The sequence below is a fragment of the Peromyscus eremicus genome, chromosome 12 (genome assembly GCF_949786415.1).
Source record: "Peromyscus eremicus chromosome 12, PerEre_H2_v1, whole genome shotgun sequence".
Taxonomy (NCBI): domain Eukaryota; kingdom Metazoa; phylum Chordata; class Mammalia; order Rodentia; family Cricetidae; genus Peromyscus; species Peromyscus eremicus.
The window spans coordinates 8776744-8798845 of NC_081428.1; the positions used below are offsets into that span (position 1 = coordinate 8776744).

The 22102-nt window shown below is 47.1% G+C and overlaps 1 protein-coding gene across 1 annotated transcript in view; it reads left to right on the forward strand.

Annotated features, from left to right (window-relative positions):
- Positions 1–22102, forward strand: part of Tiam1 (TIAM Rac1 associated GEF 1) — a 292115-nt gene that overhangs the window by 179924 nt on the left and 90089 nt on the right. The window contains exons 5-7 of the mRNA XM_059276856.1: positions 2114–2561; positions 9427–9599; positions 20167–20391. Of these exons, the coding sequence (XP_059132839.1) occupies positions 2114–2561; positions 9427–9599; positions 20167–20391 (846 nt within the window). The remainder of the gene's footprint in view (positions 1–2113; positions 2562–9426; positions 9600–20166; positions 20392–22102) is intronic.

Genomic DNA, 22102 nt, shown 5'->3' on the forward strand with positions numbered 1-22102 from the left:
GCTTTTTGTTTGTGTAGTGGATCTTTTACTAACGGAATCTGGGTCCTTTGTGACCGTCCATGGCTGTTATTAGGCAGAAGAACAGAAAACAAAGCAATAGGCCAGCAGGAGCAGGGTCTGTTGGTCTGCTTTCCACTGCCATAGTGAAATGCCCCAGGCTGCTTAATTTGTAAAGAAAAGACATGGATTTAGCTTAGTCTGGGACGTCCAGGAACTTGGTTTCAGCACCCGCTGGCTTTGTTGAGGTCTTTTTGGCACAGAGTATCACAGTGGGAGTCGATCTGAGAGGGAGCGATTGCATGGTGAGTAGAGATTGAGGGAGCGATTGCATGGTCGGATGGGGAGTCGTAGAGACTGAGGGGACCAGGGCTTCTCTAGCAGTTCACTCTTGCAGGAGTTAATTCCGAAGACCAGCATTGATGATTCCCAAGGGTAAGACCCGCCCCCCGCCCCCCCCCTACACACAGTGACCTAAATACCTCCCATGAGGCCCCATCCCCACTTTTCCCTCCATTTCTTTTTCAGTTTCCTTCTTGTGTGTGAATTCCAGCTCTTAAGGGTTCTACCTCCCCCTAGCTCTGCTGTACTGGGGACCAAGCTTCCAACTCTCAGACCCTTGGAGAACAAACTGGAGCTAAACACAACACAGGGTTTGATCTGAGCTGCCTCTGTGATGGCCTTGTCTCCCACAAGTCCTTTCTCCTGCCAGGAATCCGAACTCCATCCGGAATGGAGCTGAAGCTTGGTAGCTACTCATCTATGGCTGCCACCTCTGACCCGCCGCACCCTCCCGCTCTTTCCTGCACTTTGTATTGTTACTCTCCTAGTTTTTTTTATAATAGTGAACTGTGAACTGAGACAGAGGCATAGTACTTATTTGGGCCCGGTGTGGCACAGTCTTAGCTATGGTATGACTAAGTCTGCCCCATTGCCTCCCAGCACAGATTTAAGTTCAGAGTATTTGTTTTTGTGATGGTTCAGAGTGTGCATTTAGTTTTGACACGTGTCGACCACCGTTAGTTATTAGTGAGACTGATGGTGCCCCCCGGGCTGGCCAAACTGCCAGTCTGTGTACGGCTTTGCCTTACCCCTGTGTCACACTCGGGTTCCTATTGTCTTCCTTTGAGAAGAATCAGTCTCGTTTCTCATCCTTCAAGCTCGCAAGTCCCATGCTGTTATCATTGTCTTCCCTCGATTACTACCATCCTCTAATTATTGTTTATGCAAATACCTGTAGTACGTCAGAGCAATTGAGAGTCTGACTTAAGAACCTACCTCAGTGACCCGGAAATAGTCTCCTGGGGTACAGGGTCAGCTCTGGAAATTTCAAACACTTTTCCACGGTGAATTGATACCCCAGCGTCTTGGCAGTTGTCCGGCTCTGTCATTCAGCCCAGGGTGGTGAGTTCCCTGCTACTTCAGGCTCCTTCCATCCCGGCTTTGAAAGGGCAAAGTAATTGGAGAGGTGCATGGGAGCTGTGGGCCCCACAGGCCGATTTAGCACAATGCAGAGGGAAAGGCTGTTTTCAGGAAGCCAGGCTGATTAGGGCATGAGGACTCTTGCTTGCTCTTGGGATATGGGGCCTTGCTGGGTGAGTGGGTGTGCTAGCAATCTATTTAGTCACCCCATTATAATATAGACCCCCCAATCAGGCCCTTTATTTTTTTTTTAAGTATCAGCTGTAAAGATCTAGTTATGCATTGTAACCCCAACCTCCAGAACAGCTAACTAATTGGCCTGCTGAATTTCTCGGAGTTCAAGGCCAGCTGAGGTGGCTGAGGGCTCTGAGCTCCCTCAGCATGGTCGTGGTAGAATCTCAATAGCTGCTTTGCCAATTAGCTAATTAAGTCAGATAAACGATAAGCTCTTTGAAGTGTTCCCTGTGCCTTTTATATTTCTTGAACATTCTGAATCATTAGGCTGCATTTGGGGTGGTGGAAGGTCTGTTTCGTCGAGCCGCCCTGCAGTGCGCTGGCGTGAGGAGGGATCGGTCCAGCAACAGAGGAGCCCGGTGGGCCTTTTCTGCTGCAGGGCCCCAGGCTGGACCAAGTGCTCCCAAGTTCCTTCCGCACGTGATGCATGTCTGCTTCTCTCTCCCTTTCTCTTCCTAAGGATGTTAACACGGGCGAGGGCAGCGAGTTTGCGGACAGTGGGATCGAAGGGGCCACCACCGACACGGACCTCCTGTCCAGGCGATCTAATGCCACCAACTCCAGCTACTCACCCCCCACGGGCCGAGCCTTTGTGGGCAGCGACAGCGGCAGCAGTTCCACTGGGGATGCTGCGCGCCAGGGGGTGTACGAGAACTTCAGGCGGGAACTGGAGATGAGCACCACCAACAGCGAGAGCCTGGAGGAGGCTGGCTCTGCGCACAGCGACGAGCAGAGCAGCGGCACCCTCAGCTCCCCCGGCCAGTCGGACATCCTGTTGACGGCCGCGCAGGGCACCGTGCGCAAGGCTGGCGCGCTGGCCGTCAAGAACTTCCTGGTACACAAGAAGAATAAGAAGGTGGAGTCTGCGACCCGGAGGAAGTGGAAGCATTACTGGGTGTCCCTGAAAGGTAAGGGAGGCCGGCCCAGCTGCATGCATTCATTCCACAGGTACTCACAGTTATGCAATATTTCATAATTGTATATCTAAAACATAGTCTATTGTGGTAGAAACACACGTTAGATGTACTTTTTTTTAAAAAAACTTACATCCTGGGATGAGAATGGTGAAGACAAGGGCCATCACAGAAGACCTGAAAGATCTGGTTTGGGATTTAATTTTCTTTTTCTGTCTCTTGTTTTCAATACTAGGAATTAGAACTGGGGACTCTCACATAGTGTGTGTGTGTGTGTGTGTGTGTGTGTGTGTGTGTGTGTGTGTGTTTTGCATAAGCACCCTAGCTCTGTGTTACACCCCCATAGCTCTTGGTATTTTCATATTTGTTGTGAGGTACCAGGTTGCCCAGGCTGGACTTGACCTGGTAATCATCCTGTCTCAGCCTCAGGGGTAGCTGGGATTATAGGTACCTGCCAGCCTCAGGGGTAGCTGGGATTATAGGTACCTGCCAGCCTCAGGGGTAGCTGCCCACCACACCTGGCTCCTTACCACTTTTTAAATATATGATATGGTATTGTTGACTCTATGTGCGACATTGTGGGCTGGCCTCTAGAACTTATTCTTCTGACAAACGGAAGCTTCATGTCTCTTATTCAGGAACTCTGCACATGCCATTCCATTGTTTCCTGAGCTTCGTGGTCGTCTTGGTTTCATGTCTGTTGCTGTGATAAAATAGCCCAACCAAAATAACCACAGTGGAGGGGAGAGTTTATTTGGCCTACACTTTCAAGTTACAATCTATCATTTAGGGAAAGGCAAGGCAAGAACCCGTGCAGCGAGGCACATCACATCGCATCCACTGTGGTGATATACTGTGTACCCCAAAGTTTACCTGAGGATCAGAGGACAGAGCCAGCCACTAGATTAGACGTAGAGGTCAGGCAATGGTGGCGCACACCTTTAATCCTATCACTCGGGAGACAGAAATCTCTGTGAGTTCAAGGCCACACTGGGCTACATGAATTTGATCCAGTATAGGAGAGAAAGAGAGCCAGGCATTGGTGATACATGCCTTTCATCCCAGGAAGTAATATGACAGGGCAGAGAAAGGTATATAAGGCGTGAGGAAACAGGAATTCACTCTCTTTAGGCTGAGGATTTCGTAGAGTTAAGAACTAGATCCTCAGGCAGGTTTATTAGGGTACACAATATATCACCACAATCCACAGTCAAAAACAGAGAGAAATGAATGCACCCACTCGGCCTTCTTTTGCTTGTTCTCAGCTCGTTTTCCCCATCCTGTGCAGCTCATCACCCTCTGCCTAGGGAATAGTGCTGCCCACAGTGGGCTGGGTCTTTCTTCACCAGTTAGCAATCAAGACAATCTCCCCTAGACATGCTCGTAAACCAACCTGATTAAGATTATGGCTCAGTTGAGACTCTCTTCCCAGGTGATTCTAGGTTATGGCAAATGGACATTTAAAAGTCACACCACAAGTGAGGAGAACATGTCAGGTCCAATGTTCCCACAGACTGCTGGTTCCGATGGCCAATTTTGAAATGAGTTCCCCTCCAAAATTTTGTTTTGGGTTGTTCAAGTTTATATCTCACACAGTGATTGTCATAGGGAGAAGAATCCTTAACTTTAATCCAGTGAAATGGCTGATGGTTTAAGTGGTAGAATATCACTAATTTTACAGGCTTCAGCCTGATGCAAATGAGATGTCTAAAGCATCATTTGTTTCTGAATAAGTCACTGTTTTAGAGTTTAGCTGTGTATATTGGTGTACCCTTGGCTGTGAACACAGCAGACATGTAGGTACCACTCTACTTGCCTTTCAAAGAAGCTTAGTGCTTACATGTGACTATTTGTTGGCATTTGGCTTCCTTTCCTGAAGGGGGCTGTGTGTGTGTGAGCAGTGGGCACCTGGCCACCACCCAGCCCTGCATGGGTCTCTGTCCTGGAGACCTTGTAATTCCTTTGTGAGAACCATGTTATAGAAAGAAAAACATTACTCAAGTACATTTAGAGTTTTTGTTACAAAGAGATGGGGTCGGGGTGAGTGGGTCAGACAGGAAACACACAGGAGAAAGAAGCCAGGGCCAAACAGCTAATGGTGCAGATCCCAGATCATTTGACATTGGTTCTCACCAGCTGAGGCCGGTGCGGGGACATCCTACATTAGAGGCCTGGATCTGCCCAGCGCTCTACTCAGACTAGTGTATGCCTGAGCAGTGAGTGTGTGCAGATTGCCCCTGAAGACAATCAGGAGATGTGTGGGCCCCGTTACTGGTGGGCTAGCTGGCTTTTTTGCTTGTTTCGTTTTGTTTGTTTTGATGGCTGCGGAAATAGGAACCTATGTGCCTGGTTCGGCTGTAGATTCTTCTGTGTGTCACAGACACCCCTAATGAGAAGGACAACAACAGAGGTGGACAGAACTACCCCCTAAAGCTTGGGTGGTAACTCTTTCCGTAAGGTCACCGGAGGCCCAGGTCATCTGTTTTGTTGCTCAGTTACTCTAGAGCATCATTGTTCATGTGGTGTGCGGTCATGCTTATACAGCAAGGTGTTTAGCCCGTGGGGATGCTTTGGGAAGCTGTACTGGCCTGTCTCACCCACCGCCTCCTTGGCTTTGTTTGGAGAAGTGCCATGAGGTTGCATGTAGAGGCTCTGTCATGCCCTCGGTTCTGCTATGATGAGATGAGTTGGAGAAGAAAGAAATCCTCTCCTCCCACCTCTCCGCTCCCACCCCCCCCACACACACTGAGGTATACATCTCTTGTTGCTTTAGTTGGGGGACTTCCTGGGGAGACATTAACAAACATCTACTTGACCCTGGCAGGGAATTGACAACAAACCAAAGTAAGGATATCACCAAAGCTGAGCTCGAACTAATGAGTTTGTTGGGGTTCTTTACCAGACTCTGGGGGAGGGGTCACCAAAAGCCCACCCCAGCATGGGTGTCAGCTCCTGAGGGCCAGAGCTCTGCTGCTTCCTGCACAGCTTGTAGGGAGCTGAACAGGCAGGGGAGGTTCTCTCCCAGGTAGCTCAGTCAGTTGCCCTGGGCCCCTTCAGGTAGCGCAGCCAGTATCTGCTTCTTCAGACAACTCAACCTCTTCCACGGGACCCTGCTTGTCTGAGAGTCTCAGTGGTGTTTGCTATTTATGTACGCTTGGGGAGGAAAGGGCCTAGTATATCCGGTCAGTTTCAGGTACTTCTGGGAGGTTTGAATTGTTTACTTGCTGAGTTTCCAGAAGCTTCCTTAAAGGATGGCAGTTTCCATCTCCCCTCAAGAACACACTGAGTCTTAAACAGCTTCCCAGCAAGATACAGTATTTTCCCCCTCGGAGGAAAGTGCTCCCCAGCATACACCTTCATTCATGTTATTAATTGCTGCTGAGTACTTAAAAGCCTGATATGAAGACCATCTGCATCCCAGTTGCTATGATGCTCTCTGTGTTGTGCTTCCTGCTTACTGAACCATAAAGGTCCTTTTTCAGCAGGCTTGGACTGCCATGACACAGGACCACACACCAGAGGTCTCAACGACAGAACTTTCTCGTCTCACAGCTGGCAGCCTGAGGTAGAGGTGTTGACTGGGTTGGCTTCCTTTGAGGCCTTACGCCTTGGTGTGGCTGTTTTCTCTGGGTCTCAGCACGTGTTCTTCCTTCAATAACGGCTGTGTCCAATGTCCATTTGATAGGACACAAGTCGTTAGATTAAGGGACACTCGTATGACCACCCTTTACCCTTAACTGCCCCTTTAAAAACCGTATTTCCAAATATGGCCCCATCTGAAGAATGGGGGTTAGGACTTAGTGTGGAGATGTAGGGGGAATGATTTACTCATGAGAAGGCCCTGGATTTGTGGCTTAACCAAGCATCCTAGACTCCTCTTACCTCATGTTGAGAATAGCACTTCTTGGTATAGAGTAAAAATAATGAGGTGACTCTTTTTACTTGGGCCATAGCAGAGGTGGGCGTTTTGTTTGTGTCTTTTCCTTAGAGAATAAGTGAGACAGGAAGTCATAGCATGGGCATCGAGGAGCCCACGAGAGGAGGGAGCCATCAGATTGTCCCAGTGACCCAGATCTGGGTGACACAGCTTGGTAGGAGCCACCAAGCCCTGCACATCTGAATCCTGACAGGTTCCTGTCTTCTGTTGACATACTCAGAGCTTTGCTCTTTCCACTCAGAAGCTGCTGACATTTTCTTAGCAGCTCTCGGCTGTTGGGTTAGGAGAAAACCACACCTGGGAACTCTGGGGTAGAAGAAAAGATCTCTTTTCAAAGACTTCTAGAATTAGTCTCTGGAGTGATGCCGTCCACAGCCTACTAACCTAAAGGTCAAGTTCAAGTGAAGATCAGGACAGGCAGACTGTTATCAGAGTGTGCGGTTCTTACATTTGTTTCTTCATGTTAGTCTTACAAATGGAATGAGTTGGAAATAAATAAAGTCCAATTTCAGCCACCTTCATTTTATTCTAAAGTGTGAGCCACTTTGGTCCACGGAAATGAGAGATGACCAGTGATCTCCCTGTTTGGATTTTCCTCAGAAACCTTGAAGTCTTCAGAATCTTAGGGATTATGAAAAGAACAGAATTGAGACAGGACAGTTGGTAGCATATATTTCAATTTATATATGTAGATTTTGGATAATATGTGCATGGTTTAACTATAGCTAATGGCAGGCTCCTATCAAAATTGGCATTTTCAAGTAATATTTAATGATATAGCAAATGCTTAAGGAATTAAGTATAAAGAAGACTTCGCAATTATATACAGTATTTTTTTTTTCAACTATTACGTATATGTTTGGGCACAGTGCTAGTGGCAGTCAGAGGAGAACTTTATGGAGTTGTTTCTCTCCTTTTATCTTATGTGTGTTCCGGGGATTGAACCTTGTTCACTGTGTTTGTGTATTTAAAGATGTAACCCTCTGAGCCACCTCACTGGCCTCTAAAAAAACCTCTGTGTGTGTGCGTGCGCGTGTGTGCGCGCGCGCGCGAGAGAGAGAGAGAGAGAGAGAGAGAGAGAGAGAGAGAGAGAGAGAGAGAGTGTGTGTGTGTGTGTGTGTGCACGCAGTGTGTGAATTATCCAGATTGCCTGTCTTGAGATGGTGCTGTCAGGAGCTGTTACATGGTGCTGTGAAATGGCACAGGGAGGGGAGTTGCCTTTTAACCAGTGTGCCCTTTCCAGTGGTGTGCCTGTGGAAATGTCTTTTCTTCTTTCTCCATCACACGTGGCCAGTTTTCCTGTATAGATTCCTGTTGTACCCAAGTGCATTGTGCTTTCAAGGGTGTTGTAATTCCTATAAGGTTTGGTTTTGGCTTGGAATAAGGAGATGGCTGAAATGGACCAAATAGCTTGTATGGAAGTTGGGGATGAGTGCTGTAGTTGTCCAGCCCAGAGCTGTGGACCAGCTGAGGATTTAATATGTGTTAAGTTCTGTAGTTGTCCAGCCCAGAGCTGTGGACCAGTTGAGGATTTAATATGTGTTAAGTTCTGTAGTTGTCCAGCCCAGAGCTGTGGACCAGTTGAGGATTTAATATGTGTTAAGTTCTGTAGTTGTCCAGCCCAGAGCTGTGGACCAGTTGAGATTATGTGTTTAGTGAGGACTTGCTATTTTAGTGAGCTTCGAGTTCTGGCAGTGAAGGAGCTGCTTTATAAACTTACAAAGTGTTTCTGTTGCTGCTGTCTCACTGTTTCATGGTCCAGTTAAGAGATGGGCCACGGTCCTGGCTTCCCTAAGACCTTCCTGTGAGCTCCATACACTTCCTGTTTCAGAAAGCACAAGGCCATAGTTTTATTCTAGGGAAAAAAAAATAAAGATTGTATCTGAGGTCAGAAATACATCTTTTCTATAAACAAGTACTACTGTTTTCTCCAAGGGCCCAGATCCAAAAATGAAATAGATATATTTTAGATTTCCTGGCTGCATATCACAGGAGGCTGTTGAGGAGTAAGCTCCAAGGGAAGTGACTGCCTTCACATCCTGATAGTGCTACCCTGGGGGAGGCTATGGAGCTGTATTTATAGTCACCACTGGGCTTGGTTGACCCCCAAGTCTGTATTGTTTGAGGGCAAAGACAGGATCCCTAGCTGGTTCGGAACTCTCTATGTAAACTAGGCTAGCCTGAAACTGACAGAGATCCCCCTGCCTCTGCCTCCCGAGTGCTGAGATTATAGGTGTATTGTAGCAGGCTTTCTCATACCACCACCTCATGACCTGGAGACTTATTAATTATGAATGTTCAGCCTTAGCTTGTGCTCATTTCTAGCTAGCTCTTATAACTTAATTTAACCTGTTTCCCTTCAACTACATTTTGCCTTGGAGTTTTTTGATGTTCTTTCCTTCTGTATGTCCTACTTTCCTGCTTTCTCCTGTCTCTCTCCCTCGTTTTCTCTAGATTACCCCCTCTTCTTACTCTCTCTGTCCATCAACCCCACCTATCCGCCTTTTGCTTTGCTATTGGCCATTCAGCTTTTTACTGGACCAACCAGGTACCTTAGGCAGGCAAGGTGAAACAGCAACACATCTTTACATAGTCAAACAGATATTCTATTTCATAACAGTGTATGCCAGCACACCCGCCTACAAGGATGCTTACAAGTAAACATTCTGACACAGAGAGTAGGACTCTAAGACCTTGAAGAATCTCTTTGCTAGTTGGGATGCTATAACTCAAGCTCTTTATTTTTCCAGATGCCCATCAAAGACCTGATTGCAAGCAACACCCTGTTTTCTTTACCCTGTGGGCTCCCACACACTTTAATGTACAGCCCTGTCTTGATGACTCATGTCAGTTTCCCTTAGGTGTCTGTCATTGGCCAAGCACTAAAGACTCACATAGACCCTGTTCTGTCTGTCTCCTCAGGTTGCACGCTCTTTTTTTATGAGAGTGACGGCAGGTCCGGGATCGACCACAACAGTGTCCCCAAGCACGCTGTCTGGGTCGAGAACAGCATTGTGCAGGCTGTGCCTGAGCACCCCAAGAAGGACTTCGTCTTCTGCCTCAGCAACTCCCTGGGTGACGCCTTCCTCTTCCAGGTTTGTGGGGCGCTTTCATGGCACAGGGAGCCTTCCTGTCTCGCCCAGGTACCGTGCCCTCCCCTTTAAAATGATGGTGAGATTTTTCACGCTAGAGACAAAAGTGGTAGATGACAAGATAAATACCTGCAATGAACTGTAGAAATGAGAGACCTCATGCAGAGTTTGAATGTGAGGACCAAGGAAAACTGTGCTTTGGGTTTGAGAAACATGTTGTGTTTGGTGTGAACTGCTGGGTTTCTTGGTGTGGCTTCAGTAGCATCGTACGGCACTCAGAATAGGTTCATGAGTTCCTTAATTTAGGTGTGATTTGAGCTGTCAAAATTTTTATCATAATATGTTCTCTGCTAATATTAATCATAAGGTAAAATAATTACAGCCCAGAAAGGACTGGTTGTCCCTAAATCGTTTCTGTTTCTCTGCTTACCAGAACTTTCTATCAAGCATTCTTGAAGTCTGACTATTAATTGTTCTACAAAAATACTTCTCGGCTTCAAGGTTAACATTTCCTTTTATAGTGAATCCTTTCAGTTTGCAAGAACTTTTGGTGCTTTTAATGAGGAAGGTTCCCCTCATTTATTCCATTAATGTGATGAAGGCCACAGAGAAAGCTGAATGCACAAAATGGAAATGAAACATTCAGTGAGCTGTCCCAAAATAAATATGCAGTCACCACTTAGGGCAAGATATGGGAGTTTGAGGCACTCCTTAGCTACCTGACACCCACGTGTACACATCAACCTACTTATCAAATAGAATGAATATGCCTTTTATCATCCAAGCCAACACACTTGTTTATCTGAGAGTCACTGGATTTATCATTGATTGATTGATTGACTGATTGATTGATTGATTGATTGAGAAAGGTTTGCAGGTTGCTGAAGGGGAATCGTGGGCATGAGCAGTGGCAACTCAGTTTTGCGTTTACTTCTTTGTGTGTGGGTTTGGGAGAATGGTGGGGAGGTGAGAGGACAACTTGCAGAAGTCAGTTCTCTCCTCCCACCATGTGGGTTCTGGGGATCAAACTCAGGTTATCAGACTTTGTGGCAAGTGCCTTTGTTTCCAAAGCTATCCTGCCAGTCCTTCATTGGTGAGGGATAGTTTTTCTGGGTATAGTATTCTTGATTGACAGCCTTATGCCCTGTATTGAAAAATGTTATCCCACTGCCTCCATAGCTTCAAAGAGAAGCCCACTGTCATTCTTATAACTGTGATGAATTACTTGCCTTTTGTTTTTGTGTAGCATAATGTGATTTGGTGTCAGTGACTGAATTTATTCTGCCTGAAATTCGGTGTGTTTCTTGTGTGTATAGATTTGTGTGCAGCAGCAAGCACTTTTAACCTCTGAACCATCTGTCAGCCCCTTATAGGAGATTCTTTAAAAAAGAAAATTGATTTCTTGATTAGTGCTCCCTGTTTATATTACAGCTGAGCAAATTCAAAGGATTCACTCTAAAAAGCGATGGTAACTTGGAAGCGAGGAAGTATTTTCTAACTCGGTAGTCAAGGGTCTGGGGATGAGTCTCGGTTGGTAGACTGTTTGCAGAGTGTGCAAGAGTCCGAGTTCAGTCTCCAGCACTGCCACCCACGCTTTAAAAAAAAAAAAAAAGTACAATGATACAATAGTCAGACTTTAATGTTACTATCATAGTTGCTTCTTTATAAATGGTGTCCTTTATTTAATATCTGTCCAGCATAACTGATTTAAAGTCTGTTGCTGTTGTGAGAGTGCTTCGCAGTATGGGTCACTCAGTAGATGATGTTTGGATTTGTTGATTGGAGTGTTCACCGCACTTGGGAAGCTGGAGCTTAGGCAGGAGCGGCCGCCAGGTTCAGTCAGTGAGAAGCAGGGCTGAGCTAGCCCATGCTCCTCTTTTCCCACACCCTCCTGTTGTGTGAATGTACGCCGTTTGTTCCTCTGGTGTGACCGCTGATCCTAAGAAGGGTATGGGCCATGGTGACCGTAAAGTGACCATCCCCTTCTGGCTTTAACAGTTAAGCCGTTCCTTGGGAACTTATGTCAGCAGTAGCCTGGGTTGGGTCATCTTGCCTCCCCACACACGTCAGGTGATAATCTGATTGACAGGAAGGGAGGCCTGCTGTCATTTCCCGTACACACCCCTGGTGTGAATTCATGTTGAAAGGACTTGCGCGGCTGTAATTGCTAGTGGAATATACCCACTAAGTAACATTCTGTAAAATGCTTTTTGTAGCCACATAAGACCGTATTCATGGAAACCTCTGTCTTCTTGTTATGGGGAATTTTTTTTATGCTACTTATGTGGGATAAAGGACAAAATGAACCTTTTCAGAGGAAATTACTGTTGTTTGGGACCCATGAAGGCATTTTCTGCCATCTGCGTATTGTAATCCACATAACTCCAGAGGGGCAGAATTTGAAAGAAACCTGTGTGTGCAGGGGTGAGGTTAAAGCGAGGGAGATCAGCCGTGATTATGGGAATAATTTGTAGGTTATTTCAGCCCCAGGGCTCAATTCAGGGCGCACTATTTGCAGAGCCTGTGTGCCGCTGATTCCACCCGGTTGCCCAGATTCCAGCACATCCGCCCTAGAGAAGAGATTCATGTTACTCACAGAAGTAGAAAAGGGGTTTTGTGTGCAGAGTGGGGGCAAGGGTGAGGGAGAATGTTGGAGCAGTTGATAGAGAAGGAGTGTTATGCTGTCTGCCAAGTGTGGCTGCAGCTCCTGCCCTTAACTATGTTAATTAGAGCTCTCTTCTCCCACCAGATGTCAGAGACACCACCAGCCACTCACCAAGTCCAGTTTCCTCCCTGGCTTTCAGTCATGGATTCCTAGAGGATGCCACAGTTCCAGACAACCCAGCCACTTACAGGAAACATCCCAACATGGGGTTCCCTGAACTAAATGCCTAGGGAGCATAGCTACCAGACAGGACAAGAGAGGTGGCCGCTTGACTGAGCAGAAAGTCATGTGCAGTTGGGCATGTAGAGGAGGGAAGGAAAGACGGACCTGAACAGAGGAGTACCTTTTCTGGCTGTGTTTTTCTCTCCTTTTGAAGACTATTTTCAATAGGCTACTTTATGCATATTTTTAAACACTCATACAAAGAAGTAGTACTCTGTGCTTATTAAAAGGAGGCTTGGGGGCGGGGGGAGAAAAACAGCATCTGCACCATTCTCTTGAGGCACAGATTAAATGTTGATTAGCCTGGTCGAGTGTCCGGCAGACAGTAAAGTCTCCGTCGCCATCAGGAACATTTCAATTTTAGTAAGAAATGGAAGGAAGTGTTCTGTGCTTTTCCTAACCTAGACCTTGAATGTGGCTTCACTGTGAATAAGGAGAGGTTTTGAGTTTCACCAGTCTCTGGGGAGCCTACCGCCAGGTGTCCGACGACGTTAGGAAGGTCACGAAGGTCACAGACAAATGCCCAGGACTAGAGTAGCAGGCTGGGGAAAATGCAGCGAGTGGACTCTGGAAAAGACCGACGAGGGGATTTAGCATCCCAACACCTGCACTGAAGTCAGCTTTCCTCCCTCTGGACATCCTGTCTGAAAGGGAGGACCACTTCTCCTCTTTGGGCTGTCTGTCCAAGGCTCTTGAGCCATTCCCCTGTCATTTGTAGATTTGGTCCGGGCCTTGTGCCTCTTGTCCTCATGTGGCCAGCCCTGTGCACCCAGCCGTGGGGGTTTCCTCTCCCACAACATTGTGTCTTTAAATCATACCGTCAACTCCTTCTGAGTTTGGGGTACCTTAACACCCCCCACCTCCAGCATCCACTCTTATCCCGTAAAGACTTCCCCATTTATTTGGTAGACTTTCCCCTGAAACCCAAACACAGAACTTGAATTGCTTTGAAATATCTTTGTCTTTGTGGGGGTTTGCCCTTGAAGTGAGTTCGCTGATAGCATGGTCGATCCTTATGTCACCTTCCTTGGTTGTCTAGGTAGGACAACCTACATCTCAGGTCTTTCTTTTCTTTGGCAATTCGTGTGTTGACCTGATCTGTAACGAAGTCCGCTTTTCCCAACCCGGTGGATCGTATCCCCGCTCTCAGGCCGTACTGTAGAAAGTTTTTCATAGTCAACTTCAGCTCCTGGTAGGGGGTGAAGGGAGCGTGGATGTGTGCAAACAGGGTTGAGCTGGAGTGTGCACTGCAATTATTTGACAGCCCGCTCTTGTGTTAAGGAAGCTGATTTCAGGAGAGCAGGAGTTAACAGACATAGCAAGGACACTGATGCATTCAGGAGGCCCTGCCTCTGACCCCGGGGCCTCCACTAGACACAGTTACTTTGGGGGCCAGTCTTAGCCTGAGGTTTTGCAGGGAACCATACATATTCCAGCCACAGCAGGGACACTAAGGCCCTCAAGGGAAGCACTTTAAAGTATGGGACCTCCTGAGGTAAAGGGCTGGGGTAGAACCCCGCTGCTCCTGATGGAGGGTATGGTGTTACAGTGCAAAGTGATATGCAGGGCCAGAAATTAGTGTCTTGGCATACCCTTCTGTTAATGTGTCAGAGGTTTCCCTGTGTTAAAAGTACAGTACAGACAATTGGCAGTCTGCTTTCCATTGCCTTAAAGAAGACCTAACACAGGCTACTTCTGAAAGAGAAAGGGGGAGGGTTGTTTAAGTCTACCCCGAGCTAGTTCAGTGGTTCGGACTTCTGACAAGGGCGCACACCTCTTTCCCCGTCTTCTTTCTTTCCACCTCCCTGCTCCTCTTTCCGCTGTAACAGGTACTGATGTTGGTTTCCAGCGTGTGGTCCTCTGGCTTTTCTGAGGATGCTGTAGGTTTAAGGGAAGCTTCGAGTCTGTGTTCTTGCCTCTCGAGTCTGTGTTCTTGCCTCTCGAGTCTGTGTTCTTGCCTCTCTGCTCTCTGACTTTCCCGACGGAGGCTTGCATCCCGTACCTGGTGATCACGCTCTGCTCCTACTTAGTCTCGAGACACCTCAACCTGCCCGGCCATCATCTGCGCGTGCTCGGTTACTCTCACAGCCTGCACAGACGCCAGTCCTTCTGCGGAGGGACCTCAGTGGACAGTGTTGGTAGGCATCTTCTTAGGGGTCTGCTCGGCTTTACCAGTGATGTGTCCTGTGCTTCTAACTCATGGGGCTGGTGTCCATGCACTTCCTTCCTTGTTCGCAGCCAGCAGCTCTTGCTTCTCTGGTGCCTAGCTTCCTGGGCTCAACTCCCCGCTTCTATAAAAATGACCTTCAATTGGAGACAGGAAGAGAGTGAGTGTGTGTGCTCAGTTGTCTGACCTCCAGTGTGGGAGTAGTGTCCACATTAAGTTCCCGTTACCGATATTAGACATGTACACTTAATTAACTAAATTTGGATTAATCAAACTCTCCGATATGATGAATGCAACCAAGAGGAGCAGACCTTTGAAGTCACACAGTACTCTCATCTCATGTAGCCTCTTAAGAGATGGACACTTCCATTCCTTCTCTTTTGTTCTTTGAAAATTGAAAATTAGAAGTTTAATGTTTTGTAGAATGATTCTTGTGTTTTTCTCAACTCAGCTTCCTCCAAGTCTCAGTTCCTCAGGCCTGGCGCTTGTTCTCCAGGATTTCTCTAGTTTGAAATGAGCCTTTCTTTCCTGCCGCTCACGTAAACCATTGATTATCTGAAATCACCGAGGGTCCTCCATGCACTGGGTAATTGACGCTGGTTCTATTTAAATACATAATGAAGCCCCGAGCCTCATCACATCTCCGCACACAGAGGGGCTCTTATGCAAATACATTTTTTTTTCTGATTATCTGTTGGCAAGACCTTCTCTTTTTCCTCCTCACTGAACTTCATATAGTATTTATAGCATCCCCAGAAGGCAGAGGAAGAATCACAAAACCATTCTTTCTACCTGTCCACTGCCATTTGTGTGATGGATGGGGATGACTAGTGAGGATGGGCCAGGGCATATGGGTGGGTGTGGGTGGTCTCTCCTTCTGCCTTTGTGGCCACTGGGCTCTGATGATGAGCACTTTCTTTGATTATATCCCTGACTACATTTGCCTGCCGTGAGGAGGTGGTACAGGTTAATGGGTTGAGCAGCTTTCCCAAGTGTCAAGAGTTTAGTCTGGGGAGAGGCCTTCCTGGGCCCCACGGCATTAAGTGAGCAGTCTGCTGAGGTCACGTCAGAACTCAGGAGCCTGTGAACTGATGGACTGTTTCAGGACTTTTCTCCAGAGAAGTGAGCACACAGGTTTCCCACCCTCATCAGCACAGGGCTCCCTCCTGCCACTGCCAAAGGACCGACTTGGCTCCAAAGCTCATTTAGTGAATTGTTTTGCTCAGGAATGGATTTGGTTTAATGATCGAGAATGGCAGGGAGGGACTGCTGTTTTATTTAGACAGGACAGCAGGAGCGAAAATTCTCACTGATGGAAATGCCTTCAGCCACTGACAGGCTTCTAGAGTTAGATGGCTGAGACACGCTTGGTGGTTACAGGGGCTGATGGCTACATTTTTCATAAAGCTGTCATCACATGTTTCTCCAGCTCTGGAGGACTGGCATTTCCCTCTCTCCTTGTTGTCTTTCATTGGCCTGGAGCTCTCTGATTAGGATAGGCTAGCCTGGCCGTCAGTCTCAGATTCTCCTGTGTCCCTCTCTCAGCCCTGGGATTCCAAGTGTGCTCTTTCACACCCAGCTTTTTCAATGGGTGCTAGGACTCAAACTTAGACCCTCGTGTGCAAGCACTTGGCCAGCCATGCCCATCCCTAGCTCCCTTTTCATCTCTATAGTATTCTTTTCTTTTTGGTTATCATATAATACACATAAAATGACTCCATCTGAACCCATGGATGTGGGTGCCCAGTCCAATAGCATCACACGCATTCACCTTGCTGTACCGTGTTGCTTTTGTCTGCTTCCAGAACAATTTCTCCTCTTGGCTACACTAGAATTCTGTACCTATAATATAACTTTCCGTTGGTCCCAGCTCCCAGCTCCATCTCAGCCTGTGGCAGTCACCATCTGCTGGCCTTTAGAAGAAGTAAGTTCCAAGACTGATGGCGTTTAGTTTTGTGTCTTAGTGTCTTGTTGCTGTGAAGAGACACCATAACCATGGCAACTCTTATTAAGAAAACATTTAAATGGCGTGGCTCGCTTACAGTTTCAGAGGTTCAGTCCATTGCCATCATGGTGTGGAGCATGGTGGCATGCAGGCAGACATGGTGTTGGAGGAGTAGCTGAGAGTCCTACATCTTGCAGGCAACAGGAAGTCGACCAAGACACTGGGCAGTATCCTGAGCATAGGAAACCTCAAAACCAAAACCACAGTGACACACTTTGTCCAACAAGGCCATACCCACTCCAACAAAGCCAGAACCTCCTACTATTGCCACCCCCTGTGAGATTTTGGGGGCAATTACAAACTACCATATTTAGTTTCAATTGACATCAGCTCCATTTATTTGTTTGTTTGTGTGCTGAGAATCAAATCCAGAGCCTTGGGAGTGCTGGGTAAATACTATTTATTAAGCTAAAACCCGGTCTCCTTCCTTCCCACTTCTTGGAAGAGAGAAGGGACAGCCTTGCCCTTGGCTGAGTTGGGCTGAGGTCCTCATAGGAGGGAAGCACAACTGATTCCCCTTTTTAACTCTGGTCCCGGGAGTTCTGACGCCCTCTACTGGCTGCCTCCAGGGCTGCACACATGTGGTCCACAAACATACTTGCAGAAAAAACACATATATAAAATAAAAATAAATTGTTTAAAAAATGCTTCAGTGTGTGTGCGTGTGTGTGTGCGTGTGTTCTGGTACATTAATTTTGCTGGACATATGAGCATATTTAGTTAGTTCTATACCATGAGTTCATGTAGTGGGCCACAAGGCGTTCATATACCCATCTTCAATCAGTTCACTGCTTTCTGAAGCATTCATCCAGCTTCTGAGTGGACAGAAACTGCCTTGGGCTTCAAGTTGCTCTAGCATTTGCCAGCACTGGAGTTACTGTTTTATTTTTTTCCAGAAAAATAATCCTTATTATTACTTTTCCATGTAAGTTGGTTCTTTTTCTAGCAAAAGTAAATATGTACCCAGGCTGGGTGGCTCACACTCAGGAGGCTGAGGATAAAAGATCAAGAGTTTGGGCCACCTAGGCCATCCAAACCTCTCTCTAAGACTCAGGTAAACAAGTAAAAACCAGGAAAAATAACCCAGCCGACGAAGCAGCCTCCCCTGAGAGGTCTAGGGGTCAGACACCACATCACCCTGGCTGCAAGGCTTGGCTCTCATTGTTTGTGGGAGGAGCATGAACTCTATGGTTTTTTTTTTTTTTTTTTTTGGTTTTTCGAGACAGGGTTTCTCTGTGTAGCTTTGCGCCTTTCCTGGAACTCACTCTGTAGCCCAGGCTGGCCTCGAACTCACAGAGATCCGCCTGGCTCTGCCTCCCGAGTGCTGGGATTAAAGACGTACGCCACCACCGCCCGGCGAACTCTATGTTTTTTTAAGGGGGAAGTTGTAAGATAAGGACTTGGAAAAGGAATACTTCGAAAGTGGATTTGCGTGTTCATATACAGTCACATACACACAGGCAACTCCTTCCGGATTTTTCCACCCTCTGAGTTTACCTGTGGCTTTAATGTCTTTACCTCATCTTCTCCTCCTCCTCAGTCCACACCAATCAATCCCATTTGCTTGCCAGTCTGCTTCTGTTCCGTTATGAGCATGTGTAGATAACCGCAATCCTTATCCACCGACAATGTGTCTCTCTCTGTAAACACAGCAGCTGTCAGGCCTTTTAATTTTGTGAGCTGGTTTTCTTGCAAGACAACATTTTTAATATTGGATGCCATTTCTTTGGATGAATACAAAACTCCCAGATTCAGAATGACTACTGATAGCTTCAATGGTCCTTAGACTGAAATTTCCATTCTTAGCTACCAAGGAACAATATGCTGGGGTTGGGAGGGGGGGGTCCTGTTACAAGATTTTTGTGTTGGTCCTGTTAAAAGAATTTTGTTTGTAAGCCAACCCACTAGTGAGGTAGAAATAGAGATCAGTGCCTCAGAGGGAAAAATGATGACAGCAGCCACCGTAGTGCTACTAAGAAATGGCTGAGTCAATCATTTCTTCAGCTGAGCTAACGCCTTCGCCTATACTGAATTCTTTGGGCTTATGGGAGCACCTAGAAAAATCTAGCATCTCTACATTTACAAATATTTCCTGCTTGATCTCCTAGTTAAAAAAATAGTGTTTTTATTCTTTGAGATTGGTTTTTGTTTTTGTTTTTTGGGGTTTTTTTTTTTTTTTTGGTTTTTCGAGACAGGGTTCCTCTGTGTAGTTTTGGTGCCTGTCCTGGATCTTGCTCTGTAGACCATAGCTGGCCTTGAACTCACAGAGATCCTCTTGGCTCTGCCTCCCAGTGCTGGGATTAAAGGAGTGCGCCACCACCGCCCTGCCTCCTTGAGAATTTTATATAAACTATTTTGATTATATTTTCCCCTTCGCCAATTCCTCCCAGATCCTCCCCATCTCCCTCCTCACCCATCCCCCTCTCTGTCTTTCCCCTCCCCCCTTGCTCTTCCTGTCCCTCTCAATATTTATTTATTTAATTGTTTTTTTTTTTTTCCAAGACAGGGTTTCTCTGTGTAACCCTGGCTATCCTCTATAGAATTTGCTCTGTAGACCAGCCTGTCCTCGAACTCACGGAGATCTGCCTGTTTCTGCCTCCTGAGTGCTGGGATTAAAGGCGTGCGCCACCACCGCCAGCCTCTCTGGATCTTTTAACCCAGTTTGCGTTGGAGACCACTCCTTGGTGTGGAGCCTGCCCACCCTGTAGCATGGCTGACGCACCAGGCGTCACACCATTAAAGCAAACTGACTCCCCCTCTCCCAGCAGCAACCAAACGACACTAGCTCTTCAGCTAACCGTGGGACTTGTGCCCACCCCCCCTCCTCCGTGTTGGGGTGTGATCTGGCTTGAGCTTGTGCAGATCTTGTGAGTTTTTGATGATTTTGCATATAATAATTTTGCATGAGTTTTTGCCCCCAAACTTGGTCCCTTTTGCCTTCTAGAGCATCTTCGTCTTATACTACCTCCATGTGGAGGGTACCTGTCCTTTGGTGTGTATCACACAGCATCATCTTAGTGCTCTTCTTAAACAAGCTCTTGGTAGTTTGTGGCTGGCTGCTGGGCTCTTGCTGCTCATGGATGTATTCCCGGAGTTCCCTAAGGCAGTATCGATCCTGGTTGCCTTGAAACTTTTCCCCCAACCCTAGTTTTGATATAGCTGCTTAAAACTGGGATACGTTCTTTAGAAGTATCATTTAAGCAAGAGAATTTCTTAGGTACGTTGGGTAACATGCGGCTTCTTTGAGGGTACCACTTGAGGGGTTAGGGGTGGGGCTGGCCTTCTTTTGTGGATTTCTAGAAGGGGTAAGTCCGGGTACTCTGTGTGTGTGTGTGTGTGTGTGTGTGTGTGTGTGTATGTGTGTGTGCGCGCACACGTGCGTGCGCGCGCGTGCGCGTGTGTGTGCAGACCTGACATCTTGCCTCAGAGACACCGCCTCCCTGAACACACACTGTTAGTCTCTGTCATCTTCTAAAAAGTGGCTCTTTCTCCCTGCACCCTCCTCGTATAGACCACCAGCCAGACCGAGCTGGAAAACTGGATCACCGCCATCCACTCTGCCTGCGCAGCTGCCGTCGCCAGACACCACCACAAGGAAGACACGCTCCGCCTCCTCAAGTCAGAGATCAAGAAGCTGGAGCAGAAGATCGACATGGATGAGAAGATGAAGAAGATGGGTGAGATGCAGCTGTCCTCGGTCACCGACTCGAAGAAGAAGAAGACCATATTAGACCAGGTGACTGTTCCTCCGGGCTCGGAGCCGGTGCATGTGTTAGGTCTTTCCTGCTCTTCCGCTGTCTCTCGGAATCTTGGAAGATCTTCCTTCACTGTGGCAGCAGCCTGTCACCCAGACTGTTCAACTCTTTGTTGTGACTGTCAGCTTTCTCGTCCTTTGTTCAGAGTTGATTGTTATGAGCCAAAGGGAACAGTACGACATTGAAGGGAAGGCAGAAATCAGAGAGAGGAGCCTTCCAGCTCCTACTAATCCTGTGATTCTAGGGGAATCCGTGTATTTGAAAATCTTTGATTTTTTTTTTTTCCCCACCTTGTCATGGAGTTAGGCTATGAGGAGAATTCATTCTTGATTCCTCAATAAACTTAGATTAGAATTCCTAAATTTTAAAAAAAAAAATTGTTTTAGAAAGTCCATACTCACTACCCATTGTGAATTGGTTTCAAGACCCCTGCAGAACCCCAAATCTGGGTATGCCCCAGTCCCTGACATAAAATGGCGTAGCGTGTGTCCATAACCTACACACATCCTCTCATGCATTTTCATTCGTCCCTAGATCATGTATGATACCGAATAGATACAAATGTTATGTCAATAATTGTGCTATAGTGTTTAAGAAATCACGACAAGAAGAAAGCTTGTCCACAGTCACTACAGCTACAGGGTGCACAGGGCCCCTTTGCTCTGTTCTTTGTGTTATTGGCCACTGTAGTTTTTAAGTTCAGGCAAAGTCACATAACAAAAACCCACGTAAAGGGAGCAGCAGTTTAGCAGCAGCCAATACGATGCAATGGTAGGTGGGCACTTTCTTCATCTCCTTCTAAAAGGAACCCAGCTCCTGTCAAGTGTTTGGGCCTCTCTGTCCCTGCATCCTGTCTTGGATGGTTTGTCTCTTTGGGATGCTCCACAGGGATGCCATTGCTTAGTGTGTGACCCTTGTGCCTGCCCCCTTCACATCGCATAGCTTTTTGGAGCTGGATTTGCAGCAGAGCTCACACCTCAGGCCTGTCCCCTCTTCGGGGGCCGTGCCTTCTCCCATGGCACACACACAGCACTGTTGATCCATCTCTCCTTTGATGGGCGTTTGAGCCATGAGCAGCTTCTTGGCCGCTTTGAACACGGCCGTCATGAGCAAGTGTCTTCACACTGATTTTAGTCGAGATTAAAAAGGGAGATGTCACCAGGGACCTCTCTCTCGGCTTTCACTTGGTCTGTTTTAAAGATTTAATTTTACGTATATAGGTGTCACCTGGTGTGTGTCTGCACATCACGTCCGTTCATGATGCCCACAGAAGTCAGAGAGGGCATCAGCACCACTGGAAATGAAGTTATAGACAGTCGTGAGGTGCTGCGTGGGTGCTGGGAACAGAACCCAGGGCCTCTATAAGAGCAGCCAATGCTCTCAATGGCTGGGCCATCTCTCTAGTCCCATGAGCTTTCACTTTGTGCCAGGGCATTATTACTGAACGTACTCTCTCTCCCGTGATCTTATTTGAATGTCACATCAGTAGCCAGAAGGTATTTTGCCGCTGTGAGTGACAAGGACATGTGTGGACACTAGCTTTGGGTGGAACTCTGTACCCCAGTACCTGATCTCCACCACTGACAGTTTCCTACTTCCACTCTTTCTTTATACTACCCACTTTTACCAAAGCTTTTGGTTTGTTTGCTTTTGACCTGTAATTGGCCTTACTTTTCTTTCTTTCTTTCTTTC